Genomic DNA, 17,337 nt, shown 5'->3' with positions numbered 1-17,337 from the left:
TCAGGTACCTTTATTGTGGCCCCCGGCCTGGGTGAGTATGCGGTCTAGCGGTCCCCCGGCGTTTTCATCCTAAGGCGGTCGCCAGGGGACCACGGTAGGGCCTGCGCGCCCGCTTCTCCCCACGGTCGCCGCATCCATGAAGGCCCCTTTTCTTTCGGGCCTTGTTCTGCGCCCCCCCCCCCCCCCCGTTTCTTCTTCATCCCGGCAGGGGTATACAGGGGTCGGGCTGTGGGAAGCAGGGACGCGGCCCGGGGTTGCGGCCCGGTGTTGCGGCGCATCTTCCGCGTCGACCCCCTGCTGACAGGCGGCCGGCGCTATTAATTTAGGCCCCGGCTTCATCTCGGGCCTACCGCTGCGTCGCGGCCACGCCCCCTGCCCCTTTCTTCTAAGCGGGCTTCTCTCCCGCCCGTCCTAGGCCTTCCCAGCCCCCTTGCCTCACACCAGCCTGCTATTGGACAGCGGGCGGTGCTAAGGGGATCTCTGCGGCGAGCTCCGCCCTTCTTCTCCCTCTGGCAGCGCTCCCTTTCCCTGGTGGTCGCCATCTTCTCAGCCTGCCAGCCGGACCTCATTCCCTGCCGGATTTCGGTCGCTGGGCCTTTTTTCAGCCGGATTGGCCTGGCCTCATCCTGCAGCCAGATCAGAGAGCGTCGCCCTTGGGAACACCGGACCGTGAGTAGCTCTGCACCTGCAGACTGACACCCTTCTCTGCCTTCTGTCCCCCAACTGGCCGGCACTGCCTCTCTTTTCACTATGTCCAACGCTAAGTCTGATCGTACCCGCTCTGCGTCCAGCCCGACGCCGCTCAGGAGCCATCCATAGCCCCAGGGGCGAGTGAGCCCCCCATGCCGGGTTGGGCCTCCTCTTAATCACAGTCAGTGGCAGACCTCATCAAGGTGTCTCAGTCCCTAGTAGCCGTTCTGGACAAGTTGCCCTTGGGAGCTTTGGCGGGACCCAGCACGTCTCAGGACGTCCCATCTGACCCAGCCAGCGGCAGTCGCAAGAGGCCCAGGCAGGACCTCCAGGCGGAGTCCTCCCCTCGTCCTACCTCACCCCATAGTCCCCAGCAGTCTCCCTCTCGGGCCTCCTCCCCCGAGTCAGGCGAAGTGCTTTCGGAATCGGAAGGGGTCTTAGAGCTGGATTCGGACCAGGATGCGAACATGAAGGTTACGGTGCAAAACCTCATTGCCGCGATTCACCATACCTTTGACATCGCTGACGCCCCTGCGAAATCCTCAGATCAGGAGGTTTCGTCCAGACGGGCGGAAACACCATCCAGGGTGTTTCCCTTCCATTCTGAGTTTGGAAAGATTTTTACAAAGGAGAGAGAAGATCCGACCAGACGCTTTCAAAGAGGAAAGCGTCTCGGCGTGCTGTACCCGTTTGCTAAAGAGCTCACGGACAACTGGGCCGCTTCTCCCTCGGTGGACCCTCCCGTGTCCAGACTTTCTAATAATACGGTCCTTCCGCTGTCAGGGGTGGCGTCGCTAAAAGATTCTAATGATAGGATCATAGAATCTCTAGCAAAATCTGCCTTCGAAGCGGCATCAGCAGCGGTATGTCCAGTCTTTGTTTCTTCTTGGGCAGCAAAGGCCATATCCACTTGGGCAGATGACCTTCGGCAGGGCATTCTGGATAAGGCACGACCAGAGCATTTGGCCGATCTCGCCAATCAGATTTCCCATGCGGGGGATTATCTGCTTTCTGCCTCCTTGGATGCCGCATCTTGCGCAGTTCAGGCGTCAAGTAACATCGTGGCAATCCGACGTACAATTTGGCTCAAGGCCTGGCAGGCGGACTTGTCCTCTAAAAAGTCTCTGACCAATCTGCCTTTTCAGGGAGTGCGTCTCTTCGGATCACAATTGGATCAGATTATTAAGGACGCTACTGGAGGTACGAGTTCTCTTCTCCCCTCCAAGCCTCGCAGACCTCCTCCAAGGCGTCAGTTTCGTCCCTGTCGGACTTTCCGCCGTTTCAATACGGCGGAAAACCCTTCCAACCAGCAAAGGCCACAGGCACGTCAGGAAAGAAAGAAGGTTTCCTTCAGGCCCACTCCGTCCTGGCGGTCCCACTCTTCCCAGGGAAGACCGTCCAGATCTAGATCTGGACGGTCTACGTCCGCATGACTACCATCGGTCTCCCGTGGGTCCCTTCCAATTGGGAGGTCGACTTCTCTTCTTCAGCGACGTCTGGCTCGCCTCAGTAGAGGACGCTTGGGTCAGAGAGGTTGTATCAACAGGATACAAAATAGAGTTCATTTCTCTTCCACGGGATCGTTTCTTACAATCCCGTCCGCCGAGGGATCCGGCCTTGGTCCCGGGGTTCGGTTTGGCCATCGCCTCTCTTCTCAGTTCTGGGGTGATTGTGCCCGTTCCCGAATCGGAACGCTTCACAGGGTTTTATTCAAACCTGTTTGTGGTGCCGAAAAAGGACGGGACAGTTCGACCCATCTTGGATCTCAAGTTACTCAACAAGAGAGTTCGCCTTCGCCACTTAAGGATGGAGTCAGTTCGCTCGGTAATTGCTTCCATGGAGGAGCAGGAATTCATGGGTTCCATAGACATCCAAGATGCCTATCTACATGTGCTCATATTTCCCGGACATCAGAAGTTCCTGCGGTTTGCGATTCTTCACGAACATTACCAGTTCGTCGCGCTTCCTTTCGGGCTCGCCACCGCTCCCAGAGTCTTCACGAAGATTATGGCGGCGTTGATGGCCTTCTTGAGGATGGAAGGTCTCGTTCTTTTTCCGTACCTCGACGATATCCTGATCAAGGCCCCCTCCTTTCAACAGGCCCGCCTAAGTGTGGCGATCGTTCTAGACACCCTGTCCAGTTTTGGGTGGATCGTCAACCGGGAAAAGTCCTGTCTGGTCCCTACTCAACGCCTTGTGTTTCTGGGCCTTCTGTTCGACACTCGTCGGTCAAGGGTATTTCTCCCACAAGACAAGATTCTTTCCCTGCAGCAGGGCGTGCGATCATTACAGATCACACGATTTCCATCCCTCAGGTCAGCCATGAGGGTCCTGGGTAAGATGGTGGCGGCGATAGAGGCAGTTCCCTTTGCCCAATTTCATGCCAGGCCACTCCAGCAGGCCATTTTGTCCAGGTGGAACAGGTCGGCTCTGTCTCTGGATCGTCCGGTTCGCCTTTCCTGCCGGATCAGGCGGTCTCTCAACTGGTGGTTGACGTCTCCCCTCATTCTCTTGGGGCGGTCTTTTCCCGTTCACTGGCAGATTGTCACTACGGACGCCAGCCTCATCGGCTGGGGTGCAGTGTTCCGCAATCACACTGTTCAGGGTCGATGGTCGACTCAGGAATCAGCTCTGCAGATCAATGTCCTAGAGATACGGGCGATCCATCTAGCTCTCGTCCACTGGGAAAGGCGCCTCAAGGGCCTGCCTGTCAGGATTCAGACAGACAATGCCACAGCGGTGGCGTATATCAACCGCCAAGGGGGGACACGGAGTGTCTCAGCCCTGGCGGAAGTGTCCAGAATTCTTCAATGGGCAGAGACCTTTGTTCCAACGATTTCCGCGGTTCACATTCCCGGCGTGGACAACGGGGCCGCCGATTTCCTCAGCTGCGAGGGTCTCGCGGCAGGGTAATGGTCCCTACATCCGGAGGTGTTTCATCTGCTCTGCCGTCGGTGGGGAACCCCGGATGTAGACCTCATGGCATCTCGCCTCAACAGGAAAGTACCACAATTCGTGTCCAGGTCTCGGGACCCTCTGGCAGTGGGCGCCGACGCTCTGGCCGTCCCTTGGTCACAGTTCGTGCTCCCCTACCTGTTTCCTCCTCTGCCTCTTCTTCCCAAGTTGTTGAAGAAAATCAAAGCAGAAGGGGATTCCAGTCATCCTCATCGCCCCGAATTGGCCCAGAAGGTCTTGATTCGCAGACATTGTCAACCTTCTCGCGGACGCCCCCTGGAAGCTTCCTGACGGGCAGATCTGCTGTCTCAAGGCCCGATTTGCCACCCCAATTCTCGGTCGCTCAATTTAACGGCGTGGCTGTTGAGACCGAGGTTTTGAGACGGGCAGGATTCTCTGATCGGGTAATTCATACCATGATCCGCGCCAGAAAGCCTTCTTCTTCGAAGATCTATTACCGTACTTGGAAAGCCTATTTCTCCTGGTGTGAGGCCAATGACATTGCGCCCTTGGTTTTTTCGCTCCCTTCTATTCTGGCGTTTCTTCAGGCAGGGCTGGATGCGGGGCTTGCTCTCAGTTCCTTGAAGGGTCAAGTTTCGGCACTGTCCATTTTATTTCAGAAAACGCTGGCCTCCCGGCCCCAGGTCAAAACCTTCCTCCAGGGTGTGGCTCACACGGTTCCTCCGTACCGAGCTCCCGTGGATCCTTGGGATCTTAATTTGGTTCTTCAGGTTCTTCAGGGTCCTCCTTTTGAACCTCTCAGGGACGTTTCCCTTTCCCTCCTTTCTTGGAAAGTGGCCTTTCTGGTGGCCATTACCTCCATCCGGCGCGTGTCGGAATTAGCGGTACTTTCTTGCCGCTCTCCTTTTTTGGTCCTTCATCAGGACAAGGTAGTTCTGCGGCCTCCGCCCTCTTTTCTTCCGAAGGTGGTATCTTCGTTTCACCTCAATGAGGACATTGTTCTGCCATCCTTCTGCCCGAGCCCAGCTCACCCTCGGGAGCGGTCTTTGGACAAGCTGGACCTAGTCAGGGCATTGAGAGTCTATCTAGCCCGGACAACTTCATTGCGGAAGTCAGACTCTCTGTTCATCACCCAGCCTCAAAGGCCACTATTGCGCGCTGGATCAGATCGGCAATTTTGGAGGCATACCGGGTCAAGCATCGAGTGGCCCCTCCAGGGATCAGAGCGCACTCTACCCGGGCGGTGGGTGCCTCCTGGGCGGTGCGCCACAGAGCTTCCGCGCTGCAGCTTTGCAATGCTGCAACGTGGTCATCGGTTCACACCTTTGTGAAATTCTACAGGGTCCACACCTACGCTTCGGCGGACGCCAGCCTATGTAGAAGGATTCTGCAGGCTGCGGTGGCGAGTCCACTGGCCTGATGGAAGTTTGTTTCCCACCCCAGGGACTGCTTTGGGACGTCCCATGGTCTCTGTGTCCCCCAATAAGGCGAACGAGAAAACAGGATTTTTTGGGTTGCTTACCGTAAAATCTGTTTCTCGGAGCCTTCATTGGGGGACACAGCACCCTCCCATGTTCTACAACTCCTGTTCTTATGTTTGTCGGTTTGTTACAGTTGAGTTGTTTGTTCTGCTTTCAATCTATTCTGTTACTTCTCCTACTGCTTTCTCACTAACTGAGGAACTTCCTGCCGGTCGGTGGGGTGTACACTGCGGAGGAGGAGCTAACCTTTTTTTGTGCATAGTGTCAGCCTCCTAGTGGCAGCAGCATACACCCATGGTCTCTGTGTCCCCCAATGAAGGCTCCGAGAAACAGATTTTACGGTAAGCAACCCAAAAAATCCTGTTTTTTCCTGCATGGTGAACTGCCAAAAGAGAAAAAACATAACTGAATTGCTGTTTTTTGTTCTGCGTCTGAACAATTGGAATAAAAAGCGATCAAAAAATGTTATGTGCCTGAAAATGGTACCAAAAAAATCCTCCAACTCACGTAAAAATTAAGCCCTCAAACAGCTCTGTTCACCCAAAAACAAGTTACAGCTCCGAGAAAATTGCAACAAAAAAAAATGTTTTTCTCCTTCGCCTCATTGAGGGACACAGGACAGTGGGTGTATGCTACTGTCACCAGGAGGCTGACACTAAGTGAATTAAAAAAAGGTTAGCTCCTCCTCCGCAGTATACACCCTCGCCTCGATTGCAGGCGAAACCAGTTCGTGCTTAGTGTCCTAGGAGGCACACATGTCTGGTCTTTTTCCAGACTCTTTTTTTTTTTTTTTTTTTTTTCCCTTCAATGAAGATGAGACCGGGGCGACGGACCCTATTGAAAGGGTCCAATCTCCCCAAACCGACAACGTGCGAGTGTCGCCTCCACGTATCCTCTCCCGCAACGTGGGATATGATGGCACACGTTTGTTTTTTCTTTTTCCTTCCATGAAGATGACAGGGGCGACGGGCCCTATTGAAAGGGTCCGATCTCCCCAAACCAACAACGGGCAAGCACGTGCAAGTGTCATCTCCACGTATCCTTTCCCGCGATGTGGGATGCCGGATTCGCCCTGACCACCCTAAGGTATTATAAGTTGAGGATCCAAGAAAAGCACTTCTGAGCATCCGCGCTGCTTTAGTGATAAGAATTCTTCAGAAATCCATATAAATCTTTCAAGTTCTTTATTATATGTACTACAGAAACTACGCGTTTCGAGGTGACAAACCGCACCTCTTCTTCAGGTTACAGTACAGAGTTATATGGATTTCTGAAGAATTCTTATCACTAAAGCAGCGCGGATGCTCAGAAGTGCTTTTCTTGGATCCTCAACTTATGATACCTAGTGGACGCTGTCCACCTGCACGAGCTCTGCAGCAGCTATATGACTACAACAAACGTTGAGAGTGGTTGTGTCTGAACACAACCCATAAAGGGTGAGTACTCCAGAGTACTTTTATATTTTAATTGATTTATACCAGGTGAAGCCCTATGTCTGCGCCCCCGCCCTTGTTTTCTCTTACACCCTAAGGTATTGAAACCCTAGGCTGTACAGAGGCACAGGTAAAGTCCGTGCGGCCTCCCTCTGCACCACCAATGCAAGGACTGCGGTAGTGGAAGGAGGCGGACGGTCCCTCTCCTCGTCCCTTGGAGGGAAAGATGGAGCTAGGGTGCCTGCACCGTCCTTGATTTGGATGCAGCCCCCCTCCCAACCTGAGGATCAGCTGGAGCTCCAGGGGTGAGGCGCGGAAGAAGGTGGGCTGGGAGGGCTCCTGAAACCCCCAGGGTCGGCATTCCCCTGGGCGGTAGCACGGGTTCGGGCGCCAGCATGCTCCCCCACAGCGGTAGCGCTCGGCAGCGCATGTCCTGACAGGCCTCTGTTGTTGTTTTTTGGCGGTCCCGTCTCCGTGTTCGGGCGGGCGCGGTAAATTTAGTCCCCGGCTTCTGCTGGTACTAGGCCGCGGGCGGAAGTCCCGCCCCCGTGACGCGTGTACTTCTGGCGGATCCGCCCCCGGAGCCTCGGGCGGGTGCCGAAAAATTTAGTCCGCGGCTTCACCCGGCGCTAGACCACGAGCAGAAGCTTGGCCCATAGGATGTCACCGGCGGCGCCTTCTATTCCTGCAGGACCGCCCACACGCCGAGGCGCACTTTTTGGAAAAGGATGCAGCGGTTCGACAGGCTGGACGCCTAAAGGGGATCCAGGACTGGGGACACAGGACTGGGGTAAGTGCTACCCCCGAAGGAGGAAGGCCACCCTCTGTTTTTTTGCCAGAGGCTAAGCAGTAGAACCCCGCAGGCATATCACCTAGCAGGGCCACCATGTCCAGAGCAGCTAAGACGCACACGTTTCTGTATGCTGTGTGCACCTCCTGTCGGTCCGCCTTCCCACATGCACAAAGTAGGCAAATCTGTGAAGTCCGCCCAAAATGGGCTCTGTCTCTGTCGCAGTCTATGGCCTTGCTTACGAGAGCAATCGAGTCCCCTCAAGCCCCAGATAGGGGCAGGGATAGCGGCTCGCCTGTCTTAGAGGGGTCCTCCACCTCACAGGAGCCTCCGGCCTGCAGGGGCCGCTCTCTCACTAGGCAGACGTGGGGGGAAAGGAACCCACACAGCGTCTCCCAGTCTGTCCGGTGCCTCGGCATCCTTGAGCTCTGCCTCTCACTCGCCCTCGCCAGTAGTTGATAACGAGCAAAACTCTGATTACGACTCAGACGAGCCCCTTGTCTTAGTTACTCCAGGTTACCAGGAAACAGTGGACAGCCTTATCGAGGCGTCAACCAGACCCTGGGGTTGTCAATGAATCCACCCTGGCTTCAGGGCACAAGGGGTCATTTAAGCGGGTCAAGCGGCTTCATAGAGTATTTGTCGATCACCCAGGATTTAACGACACAGGGAACGACCGGACAGGCATTTCTTAGGCCAGAGAGCGCTCGAGGCAAGATACCCACTTGCCCTTGATCTCCGTAAAAGGTGGGCGGAATCCCCGACTGTAGATCCACCCGTGTTGCGCTTGGCCTCTAAAGCCCTGTTGTCCATACCTAATGGGTCGTCTATCAAGGATCCCACCGACCGTCTCATAGAGAGCCTGGCTCGCTCAGTATTTGAGGCGTCTGGTTCAGTGTCTCCCTTGTTCGCAGCAACTTGGGTGGCTAGGGCCATGGGCTCTTTTTCTAAATCATTAAACAGAGCCTTGCAGGGTATGGACCTGCCTGCGGAGGTAGCAGATATTGCTAATCAGATTGCGTTGACCGCAGACTACTTGATTAATGCGCCTTTGGATGCGGCTAGCTGCGCAGCACTCGCTGCCTCAAATGCAATTGCTATTAGAAGGGCTCTGTGGTTGAGGACTTGGCGTCCGTATTCAACCTCCAAGAAGTCCTTAACTTCTTTACCTTATCAGAGCAGCCGCCTATTTGGTGAAAGGTTGGACCAGCTCATCTCTGACTCCACAGGGGGTGAGAGCAGTTTTTTCCCTTAAGAAGGGGTTAAACAGCTTTTTCATTACCAGTTTCAGACACGGTTTCGGTCCTCTCTCAACCCCGGGTGGGCTTCAGCAACCATCCCCGCCGTTGCAGGTCGACCCAACCAGGACAAGGATCATCAAGTCTCATATAGCGCCAACCTACTGGAGAGAATGCGATCCCAACAGCCCAGATCAAGGGGACCTTCAGCCAAATGACTCAAGGCAAGTTCCGGGCAACACCAGCAGAGTACCCGGTCGCCTACTCTGGTTTCGCCATGTCCGGCTATCCGTCGTGCGTGACACATAGGTAAGGGGGCTGGTATTCTCGGGGTTCAAGTTAGACTTTGTCACACAGCCCCAAGACGATTTTTTGTTTTTTCGTCCTCCCAAAATGGAATCCCGGGCACAGGCCCTGTTCAAGGCCATAGAATTGCTCCGGCAAAATGGTGGTCATCCCCTTACCGGAAGACGAAAGATGTCAGGGTTTCTATTCCAACCTGTTCACGGCCCCCGAAAGGGATGGGACTGTCACTTCCATTCTGGACCTTAAGCTTTTGAACAGATTTGTCACGGTCAGACATTTCCGGATGGATTCTCTCCGCTCGGTCATAGCTGCCATAGAGGCCAAATATTCTCCCTGTTCTATCGACATCCAAGATGCGTACCTGCACTTTCAGCTTTGCAGCTCTCCTTCAGGCTAGCTACCACCCCCGCAGTGCTCACAGGGGTCAGGGCGGTCGTCATGGCCATCCTGCACTCCCGGGGCAAAGTCGTCTTGCCTCATTTAGACGACCCCTTAATCAAGGGCCCTTCATATTGAGCATGCGAGGAGAGCGTCAACATCACGCTAGATACTCTTGCCCGCTTAGGGTGGTTGGTCAACCTGAAGAAATCATCCCTGGTCCCAGCTCAGAGGATTTCCTTTTTAGGGATGATCTTCGGCACCTCCCGAGGGTTGGTAATACTCCCTCGAGACAAGGCCCTAGCGCTTCGGCAAGGAGTCCAGATACTTCGCCAGCCAGTCCCTCACACCATTTGTCTTTGCATTAGGGTCTTAGGGAAGAGGGTGGCAGCAATAGAAGCAATTCCATTTGCCCAACTCCATCCTCGCCCCCTGCAGCACGCCCTCTTTGCATCATGGGACAAGAACTCGTTCACACTCAACCACCAATGCTGGTTGTCCAGGCAGGTCAGACAGGCACTCGGGTGGAGGACAGTCAGTTCATCCCGTCTTCAGGGGAAACCCTTTCCCCCGGACCATGGGTTGGTGGTCACAACCGACGCCGATCTCCTCGGCTAGGGAGCATTTTTTTCGCCATCACGCGACCCAGGGACAGTGGTCGCTGCAGGGGGCACGCCTCCCAATCAACTCTTTAGAAATTCGAGCAATCCGGCTGGCTCCACAACGTTTTCATCATCCTCTAGCAGGCCGCTCCGTCTGGATTCAATCAGACAACACCACGGCCGTGGTTGACATAAATCACCTGGGGGCACTCGCAGCTGGACGGCCATGCACGAGGTGAGGCACATCCCTCACTGGGCCGAGAGGAACCACTCTGTGATCTCGGCAGTCCACATTCCGGGCGTAGAGAACTGGACGGCAGGCTTCCTCAAGCCGGCATGGTCTTGTGTCCAGGGAATGGTCACTAAACCCCGAGGTTTTCCGGCAAAGTTGCCGATGTTGGGGAACGCCGGACGTGGATCTGATGGCCTCCAGGGTAGGCGCCAAGGTGGTCGTGTTGGTCGTCTCGGTCCCGGGACATGCAGGCAATCGCCGGGGATGCGTTGGTTCTGCTATGGAACCAGTATTCACCTCCTATACCTATTTCCCCCGCTGCCACTACTTCCAAGGATCATCAAGAGCATCAAGGCAGAAGGGGTTCCAGTGATGCTACTGGCCCCAGATTGGCCTCGGCGGGCGTAGTACGCAAACCTGGTGCAGCTACTCCAGGGGCCCCGTGTTTAGCAGCTTAGCCGTTGAATCTTGGATTCTAACCTAGGCTGGGTTCGGACGGAATGTGGTTGCTACAATGGTTAGCGCCCGGAAGCCCGCCTCAGCACATATTTTCCACCACAGGGAAAGCCTACGTAGAGCCGGGAGCACCAGAACAACTTAGGGTGAAACAGCTCCGCTGTAAGGTAGGGCGACCTTCAAATAGGGACTGAATGTATAGGTAATTCTATTCCCCCATGCACTAATTTCCCATTAAGTAAGTGTATTTCTGGCTACTTTTCTCACCCTTCTTTATTTATGGTGTTTTTTTGGCGTGAGTTTTTTCTGATTGTGATATATTGAACTCAGCAATTGTCGTTTTTTAATATTGTATTATCTATATGCAGATTGTAATAGGGTGAGTAGGGGCAGCCACCGTGGAGCGGGGGCGCCATTTGCGTTCCAAGAGGGTGCCAACCTCCGCTGTTAGGCAGGGAAAAGTTGTAGGGCCCTATAGGGTCAAATGGAGTGGCTATCCCGTACCTAGCAGTGGGATTTAATATATATACACTTGACTTCATTTTGAAATATTGATCGGCAGTTTTTGTGCCTTTTTGAGGATTTCCATGTTACTGTTAGAGCACAGACTCTGGAAAAGCAACTTGGCTCCCACCCCCTCAAATAAAATCCAATGAAAACTGTGCTCCCAAATGCCCACTTCCTTCTGAGCCCCACTGTGCCTAAACTGCAACTATCAGCCACATGTTTGGCATTATTGTGGTAGGGAGACTGCACTTAACAATTTATGGGGTGCGTGTCTGCCAAAGCACAAGCTGGGCACAATGTTTGTGGGACAATGTATGTGCACTAAACTGGCAATTTCGAATTGTCCAGAACAAAACATGGTGTCGTACACAATAGGCACGGTAAGCTGCATTTACCTCTCTTAGTGCTTAGGTATATTTTTTTGTTTTTATGCAAAGTGCTGGATACCCCTTTTAATCGCCATAAGGTCACACCTAGACAATACACTATATCCGCAATGGTTATACATATACAACGGTCCAATATGCAAATGCAAATAGTGGTAGTGAAAAAGATATAAGCAGATGGATTATATCAATTACTGGTTTGATATTTAGCTGCAGGGGACATGGGTTGCTAGTTGGTTCCTAGTCCCTTCACTGCAGTTTACTCGACGTGGCCCTCACTTTCGAAGTGAACAGCTAGCATAACCGAGCATATGACCTTACACAAGCCTTTATCTCCTTGGTTGGACACACCCTTTTCTGCCCCAGGCAGGGTCCTTATCCCCCTCCCGTGGAGGTTTGTAGCTACATCTTCCAAAACCTATGAAAGATCATAACTTCTCAAGGTCATAGGGCGGCGGTATTGGCGACATTGCATCTGGACGGGGGGCCCCCCCTTACACTTGGAAACCAAAGGCGGCGTTGCTACCTGGCTCCTACTACCCCATTCTACATACTCCCCACCTTGGGGTGCTAGAATGGATTGTGACTCTATAATGCATTCAGACAAATTTGTATTCCAAAATTCAAATACTAACTTGTCTTATATCCTAACAAAACAAAATGACATTTGAAAAATAATGCAGATTTAAAGTGGATGTATCGGGAATGTTATTTATTAATTTTGTACATCATGACTAACTGGTCATGAGAACGCTGCAAGTATGTTCCAATGAAAGCTGAGAAGGAGAGAGTAAAATCTTCTACAGCACGCGCTGTTATACTGGACTGTCATGCGGTGAAACGCCTCCCACAGCGCCACCAATCAGGGTGTGGCTGCAGTCAGACTGGGTCACGCCTCCAGAGTCCGGAAATTGACGTGACTTCACCTGATACTGGTGGCGGCTGCAGCCTCGGGTCACATGATCGGCACTGAGCGAGCAGAGATGGTGCTGCTCACAGGCAAATATGAAAAAATGTATTAGAAAAAGTACTTATTTCAGTGGTTTAACTCCATATGCACAATAAAGATTGTAATAGACCACCTCTTTAAGGATATGAAATTTGAGAATTTTTCAAACTTTTTGCCAAAATTCAGATATCGCAGATAAAAGCAACACACGTCAACCTAAATGTACTACTAACGTAAAGTACAATGTGTCACAAAAAACAATCTCCAAATCACTGGGATATGTTGTAGCGTTCCAAAGTTATTACTGCATGAAGTGACACTGGTCAAATTTTTAAAAATTGGCGTGTTTATTAAGGTTAAAATGGGCTCTGTCGCTAAGGGGTTAATCAACTGCTGATTCTAACACTGCACCACTGATTAGCAGCTTTCTGTCAATATACAGTATACACAGAACGCTGCCAATCACTGATGTGGGCGGGGTTAAACAGGGCTCAGCATTGCAAGCTCTGCTGGATCTTCAGCAGAGAAAACTGAGATTGTATCCCAACTGCTCCATCCAATAAACTTAGTGATACATCACTGGTATCAGGGTCTCTGTCCCTACATCACGCTGCTGGGTTCCCATTGAAAATGACAGTGAATAGACATTGGTCATCTAAGTCAGAACCTGTGATCAGTTTTTCTACTAAAGAAAAGAGATGTTAAAATAAAGTTGCTGAATGGGTCAGTGTAAGTCTGTACATGCACAAGTAATTCAGTTCTATTAAAAAAGCATGTAAGGTGGAAACCGGAACTACTCTAGACAGTCAAGGGCTCGGCTTATTGCAGTGTAAGAAATATGTAGTATCACATGCCAGATATTCTGATAAATGGTGGACTGTGTAGAGCACACACCAGCTGGGAGCTAGAGATAACTGGTATTATGTGGTGGTCTTTGAGACAACCAATTTTATTTTAGTTTTATGATGGCTTAATAATTCCAAAATGTTTCGCCTCTCCTCACTTTTTTTGCGAAACATTTTTTATGTGGCAATTTTTCTTTCTTTTTAATTCATATTACAATATTTGCCTTGACATTGTGCATTTTAGCTAAAGCACACTTAGTTTTACTTTCCTACATTGTTTAGGTGGAAGGTACATGAAGCGTGCTTGCTGGCCTTGGGTTCAGTGAAGTCTATTCTTACGGAGGGTGTTCAGCGTGGAAGAGTTCATTTTGATATGCCTGGCTTTTTGACTGGAGTTATTCTCTCCGATCTCAACCTTTCAGGTATGTTTTATTGATTAGCTTGGAGTTTCCGGATCTGAAAGAGCAGCCAGAAATGCGGGTCATTGTCAAATAGGGCTGACAATGCAAATTATACTTATTGCCTTCAAAATCATTTAGTTGGAGGATTTAGGTGTGGCCACTGGTGGTTCTAGTACAGTTCAGTCCCTTAAGGCCCCGTCTCACATATAACGAGATCGTTAGCGAGATCGCTGAAACATCACAGGTTTTGTGACGCAACAGCGACCTCGCCAGCGACCTCGCTACATGTGACACATAGCGGCGACCGGGCCCCCGCTGGATATCGCTGATCTGCTCGAATGTCCTAGGCCATTTTTCGATCGCTTGGTGTCCCGCTGGCCAGTATGCATCGCTGTGTTTGATGCCGGCGAGCGACCTCGTTGGCGACGCAGAACTCAGGGACGCAGGCGTAAGTCGTTAGAATATCTCCTGTGTGACAATGTCCCAACAACCGCCGAGGTCGTTATACGGATCGCCGTATCGTTGCTGCATCGTTGAGTAGATCTGCCTGTTTGGCAGCTTACTAGCGACCGTGTAGCGACGTACCAGCGATCCTTACAGGTCGTATCGTTGTCTGGATCGCTGGAGAGTCGCTTAGTGTAACGGGACCCTAACCATGCGCTCCATGTTAGCCCCTGTAGAGGGAGATAAGCATCATTGGGTGGTGGTGATTACTCTTGCTTAGGCCTGTTTCACACTTACGTTTTTTCAAATCCGTCAAAATCCGTTTGTTTCCGTAAAAAAACGGATCCGCCATTTTTTTGCAGGATCCGTTTTTTTTGTCCCATAGACTTCCATTAGTGGTTACCGCGGATCCGTCAAAAAAAACGGATCCGGTTTTTTAAAAACGGATCCGTTTGCATCAGTTTCCGTCAAAAAAACGGAAACGGATCCGTTTGGCGGACACAAAAACGGAAGTGTGAAACAGGCCTTAGTTGTCACCAGCCGTTCTTGCCTGCTCCAGTCTCAAAATTCCAATCTGTAATTACAGGCAATAACCACCTCCCAGACCTTTGCCATGGATTTTTTTGTGATCCTATGCGTGGGCAAATTGTAATTTTTTAGTCCTTTCTGTCTAGAGGGTCTGCTGACTGAGAAGATTTAAAGGAATCATGTCATATGAAAAAATGCTATTAGCATGGAGATATGAGGTCAATCTGCTGGTTAATACTTTTCTAAGCCTGACCAGTGCCCGCACTTAGACCCCCGATGCCAGGAGGAAATTAACTTTTCTCCTCCCAGCAGCTTTTGGCTTATAGTCATAGGGGTGGCACGAGTTCAGTCATTATGCCCCCCGGCACAGCTAGCCAGCTCTAATGCTGATCATGCTGTCAGTCCGTGCCAGGGGCACGGTCTCAGCCGCCAAGCTTTATACACAGATCGCTGACTGAACACGGGCGTGGGAAACCCTGTGCCTGGATGCCAAACGATGCCAGGAGGAATAAAGTTCTTTTCCTCCTAGCATTGGAGGTCTAAATGCAGGCGCTAGGCAGAGTCAGAACAGATTAACCCCATATCTGCAGGTTATTAGCATTTTTCACATGACCGATTGCCTTTAAGGCCTTAGATGGCAGGTTCTTTGCAGTACATGTATGTTTGCACGTGTTATTGTGATGCTAGTAATGATTTTTAAGCTATTTAAACAATCATTTCACCTGACAAACAAGGATTTATCTTGTTCTTGCTGTGCTTATCTGTTTATACAGTTCAATTATAATCGAGGAAATGAGCTTTTCCTAGGGATTCTCATTCCCAATTTTCTACCAGTGTCATAAGGCTTTAAGCTTGCTTTACCTATTCCCAATTTTATACTTACTGGTACGTCCTATTTTTCAAGATGTTCCAACAAATTCATGTACTGGTATGTCCAGGTGTTAGGCAGAGTTCACACGTGGCGTTTTTTTCGCGTTTCCGCATCTGTTTTAACTGCACGATTTTGCCGCGAAAAATAAGCATCCCATGCATTCCTATGGGATTCCGCAATGCTGTGCTAATGCTGCAGTTTTTACCGTGGCGGAATCGCTTCACTGTAAAAAACGCAGCATGCTCATTAATTTTGCGGAATCGTGGCAATCCATAGGAACGCATTGTTCCGCTTACTTCCCGCATGTGGCTGTGCACACCATGCGAAAAGTAAGCAAAACAATTGCTGATGGTACCCACGGTCCGGAGGAGAGTAGACTGTCCTCCGGGCTTTGGGTACCATATCCCTGTAAAAAATAGAATTTAAAATAAAAAATGGTGTTATTCTTACCTTCCGACGTCCCGCGCAGCCTTCCCGCCTCTCTCCACGCTCTCGTTCCCAGTAATCCTTTGCGAAAATGCCCGCGATGACGTCCGTTCTCGCGGGATCGCGAAGTCTCACGGTCATTCGCGCGACGTCATCGCGAATTACCGCGAGACTTCGCGATCCCGCGAGAAAGGACGTCATCGCGGGCATTTTCGCAAAGGATTACTGGGAATGAGAGCGTGGAGAGAGGCGGGAAGGCTGCGCGGGACGTCGGAAGGTAAGAATAACAACATTTTTTATTTTTTTGATTTTTTACATTTTATCTTTTATTACTGATGCTGCATAGGCGGCCTCAGTAGTAAAAAGTTGGTCACACTCGTTAAACACTATGTTTGACGAGTGTGACCAACCTGTCAATCAGTTTGCCAAGCGATGCTACAGATCGCTTGGAAAACGCTAGCATTCTGCAAGCTAATTACGCTTGCAAAATGCTAGTTTTTCCACGGGAAAATCACGGGAATTTAAAATGCGATTTTCCCGCGGAATGGAATTCCGGAACTCTCGCGGTAATTTCTGCCAGAGTTCCGCTATGTGTGAACTTAGCCTAAGTGTTGCTGCAGGAGTTGTCCTCCTCTTAACGGACAGTTGAGCTACTGCCCAACATCTAGTACCGTCCCTGGCTGTTCACCCCTCTTGATGTAACGGACAATAGCGTCCATAGCATTAAAGGGGAGGGGCTCTCGAATTGAGCAGCATTTTAGCTTAAAAATATTTTTTTTTTCATTTTCTTCATCCACTTTGCATTAATTTCTGAATTAAAGTAGACCTATGGTCAATGTTGATTAACTTTTTTTTTTTTTTTCATTTAAGATATTTTGACAACTGTAAATCATTTTATTCTAAATTTACCAGTAACAAATTACACGGTGTCAAAAGCCATCTCAATAGCTGGGATATGTAGAAGCACTATTACCAAGTAAAGTGAGATTGTGAATGCAGCCTTAACCCCATCCCGAACCATGACTCCTACGTAGGCCTCATGAAAAGTCGTGCCTAAACGACCCATGACGCCTACGTAGGCGTCATGGTATAAATCAGCCTCCTGCGGGTCGGGTGACTGGGGTCAATGAAAGGTCACCCAACCCACACACTCAGGACCCTTTAGGCTGTGTGCCCGCGTTGCGTTTTTTTAAGCGTTTTTTATGTGTTTTTCGGGGTCAAAACGCTTAAAAGGAGCATCCCATTCATTTGAATGCATTTTGGCCTTTTTGTGCCAATGGATGCGTTTTTTACCGCTAAGGAAACTCTTTGCGGTAAAAAACGCAGCATGTCAATTAATTTCCGCTTAGGTCTGCGTTTTTGGCTATTTCCTATAGTCCAGAAGATGCGCGGAAAAAAACGCAGAGTTTTTCCGCCAAAAAAAAAAAACGCACGTTTTTTTCTGCGCGTTTTCTGGGA

General features: G+C 50.8%; 1 protein-coding gene across 1 annotated transcript in view; it reads left to right on the top strand.

Annotated features, from left to right (window-relative positions):
* IPO9 (importin 9) overlaps positions 1-17,337 on the top strand; it is a 137,695-nt gene that overhangs the window by 24,577 nt on the left and 95,781 nt on the right. Inside the window, exon 13 of the mRNA XM_073542545.1 lies at positions 13,492-13,631. Within this exon, the coding sequence (XP_073398646.1) occupies positions 13,492-13,631 (140 nt within the window). The remainder of the gene's footprint in view (positions 1-13,491; positions 13,632-17,337) is intronic.

The sequence above is a fragment of the Dendrobates tinctorius genome, unplaced genomic scaffold (assembly GCF_039654945.1).
Source record: "Dendrobates tinctorius isolate UK_male_01 unplaced genomic scaffold, ASM3965494v1 ptg000127l, whole genome shotgun sequence".
Taxonomy (NCBI): Eukaryota; Metazoa; Chordata; class Amphibia; order Anura; family Dendrobatidae; genus Dendrobates; species Dendrobates tinctorius.
Note: the sequence above shows the minus strand (reverse complement) of the source record. Positions and strands in the feature narration are given on the sequence as shown.